General features: G+C 52.4%; 1 protein-coding gene across 1 annotated transcript in view; it reads left to right on the top strand.

Moving 5' to 3' along the window:
- gtpbp2b (GTP binding protein 2b) overlaps positions 1–1,509 on the top strand; it is a 34,412-nt gene extending 32,903 nt beyond the window's left edge. Inside the window, exon 12 of the mRNA XM_028592620.1 lies at positions 832–1,509. Within this exon, the coding sequence (XP_028448421.1) occupies positions 832–1,027 (196 nt within the window). The 3' untranslated portion in view covers positions 1,028–1,509. The remainder of the gene's footprint in view (positions 1–831) is intronic.
- The last annotated feature ends 793 nt before the right edge of the window (positions 1,510–2,302 follow it).

Raw genomic sequence — 2,302 nt, 5'->3', positions numbered from 1 at the left:
CTCTCTCTCCTCCTCTCCCCTCCTCTCTCTCTCCCTCCCTCTCCCTTTTCTCCCTCTCTCCCTCCCTCTTTCTCTCCCTCTCCCTCTCTCCCTCCTCTCTCTCTCCCTCTCTCCCCTCCCTCTCTGTCGCCCCTCCCTCTCTCCTCTCTCTCCCTCCCTCTTTATCTCTCTCCCTCTCTCTCTCTTCCTCCTTTCTCTCCCTCTCTCTCTCCCTCCTCTCTCCTCCTCTCTCTCTCTCCCTCCTCTCTCCCTTTCTCTCCCTCTCTCCCTCCCTCTTTTTCCCTCTCTCCCTCCCTCTCCCTCCTCTCTCTCTCCCTCTCTCCCTCCGTCTCTCTCCTCTCTCTCTCTCTCTCCCTCCCTCTCTCTCTCCCCCCTCCCCCCTCTCTCTCCCTCCTCTCTATCCCTCCCACTCCCTCTCTCTCTCCCTCCTCTCTCTCCCTCTCCCTCCCTCCCCTCTCCCCCCCTCCCCTCCTCTCTCTCTCTCCTCTCTCTCTCTCTCTCTCTCCCTCCCTCTCCCCTCTCTCCCTCTCCCCTCCCCCTCTCTCTCTCTCCCTCCCTCTCCCTCCCTCCCCTCTCCCCTCTCCCCCCCCTCTCTCTCTCTCTCCCTCCCTCTCCCTCCCTCCCCTCTCCCTCCCTCTCCCCTCCCTCTCTCTCTCTCTCCCTCTCTCCCCTCTCCTCTCTCTCTCTCCCTCCCCTCCCTCTCTCTCTCTCTCCCTCCCCCCTCTCCCTCTCCCCTCTCTCTCTCTCTCTCTCTCCCTCTCCTCTCCTCCCCTCTCTCCCCTCTCCCCTCCTCCCCTCTCCCTCTCCCCTCTCCCCTCTCCCTCCCTGCAGGGACGGGCTGCGTGCCGGTGAGCATGCCGTGGTGCGTTTCTGCTTCATCAAGCACCCCGAGTACCTGCGTCTGGGCGCCAAGCTGCTGTTCCGGGAGGGCGTGACCAAAGGCATCGGCCACGTCACGCGCCTGCTGCCCCCGTCCCAGAACCAAGACCAGAACCAGAACCACGACCAGAACCAGCAGGAGCACTGAACCCCTCCCAGAGTAGGGCTGGGAACACACGCACGACAAAAAACCCAACACCAGATACATCCGGCCGTTCTCGAGAAACGATCCCTACTTGGAATCGTTTCAAAAATTACGATTTCATCAGAATCGTTTGGAGGATTTAGTTTATAATCTGATCACCGCTTCCCAATTTAACATGCGCAAGTTTGGGTTTCCGTAGTGACCAGGTGCTTGTTGTGTTGCAGCCTTGGAGAGCAGTAAGCGGAGCTCTAGTGTGGATTTATTTTACGTTGAAAAAGCCCCGTCAAACTGCAACCCACCTTTGAATCAAAATAAAACGTTCCTCTTGTTGGTGAAATAAGCACGTGACCCGTTTCAACGCAAACAAAAATCCAAACGATGCCCAACCCTAGGGTTGACCATCGGTGCTTTCACTAAATATTTGCCACGTTTAAGCGTAACTCTCGCCAAAATGCATCCTAGGGTCTTTTTGTGAATGTACCCAGAGTCAAACTTTAGTTTAAAAGTATATTTAGGACGGAATTGCCACTTTTAAGATGTACCGTATTTTCGTTTTTCGGTCAAATGGCCTTTTGAATGGGAGAGCTAGGGGCACTTTTATGCTAGTCTCAAAATAGTTATTTTTAAAACACTGTGAAGGCTCGACACAACATGAGACTTTGCTCACCAGGGGCTCTACTCCTTAACTACACCGATGCACACAGGATATCCTAAATCTGGGGCTACTTGTTTTGATATCGACTCGTTTTGACTGCCGAGGTTTCTTTTTAGTAAACTCTGGATACGCACACAATGTTGTCAATGCTTTCGTTAAGGTGTAGAGCCCCTGGTGAGACTCGGAGCAAAACAAAAAGACGGTGCATCTTAAAAGTGGCGCTTCCGTCCTAAATGCACTTTTCAAACTAAAGTTTGACTCTGGTACATTCACAAAAAGACCCTATAGGTTGCATTTTGGTGAGAGTTACGCTTTAATGTGGATATAATGACAACGTTGATTAGGGGTCAGTGGTAGAACAGTCTGGTGTATACGTTGGGCGTAGGCCGCTACGAGATTCTGGCGGTATTACGATTACCTTCGGCAAAAAATATATCCCGGCTGGAATTGCGGTATTGCAGTTACAGCTTTAAAATGTCTGTCTGGCTTGTCTCCATTGAACACAATGTATTTAGATTTTTTAAACACACTGCAGCCTGGCAGGGGAGACACAGAGGGCTTCTCTGGGATCTGTTTTCATGCTAATCCAATGTGACCAGTTTTAGCGCAAACCGCTAGTTAGC

The sequence above is a fragment of the Perca flavescens genome, chromosome 2 (assembly GCF_004354835.1).
Source record: "Perca flavescens isolate YP-PL-M2 chromosome 2, PFLA_1.0, whole genome shotgun sequence".
Classification (NCBI taxonomy): domain Eukaryota; kingdom Metazoa; phylum Chordata; class Actinopteri; order Perciformes; family Percidae; genus Perca; species Perca flavescens.
The sequence above is the reverse complement of the archived record's forward strand: the minus strand, read 5'-3'. Positions and strand labels throughout refer to the sequence as shown.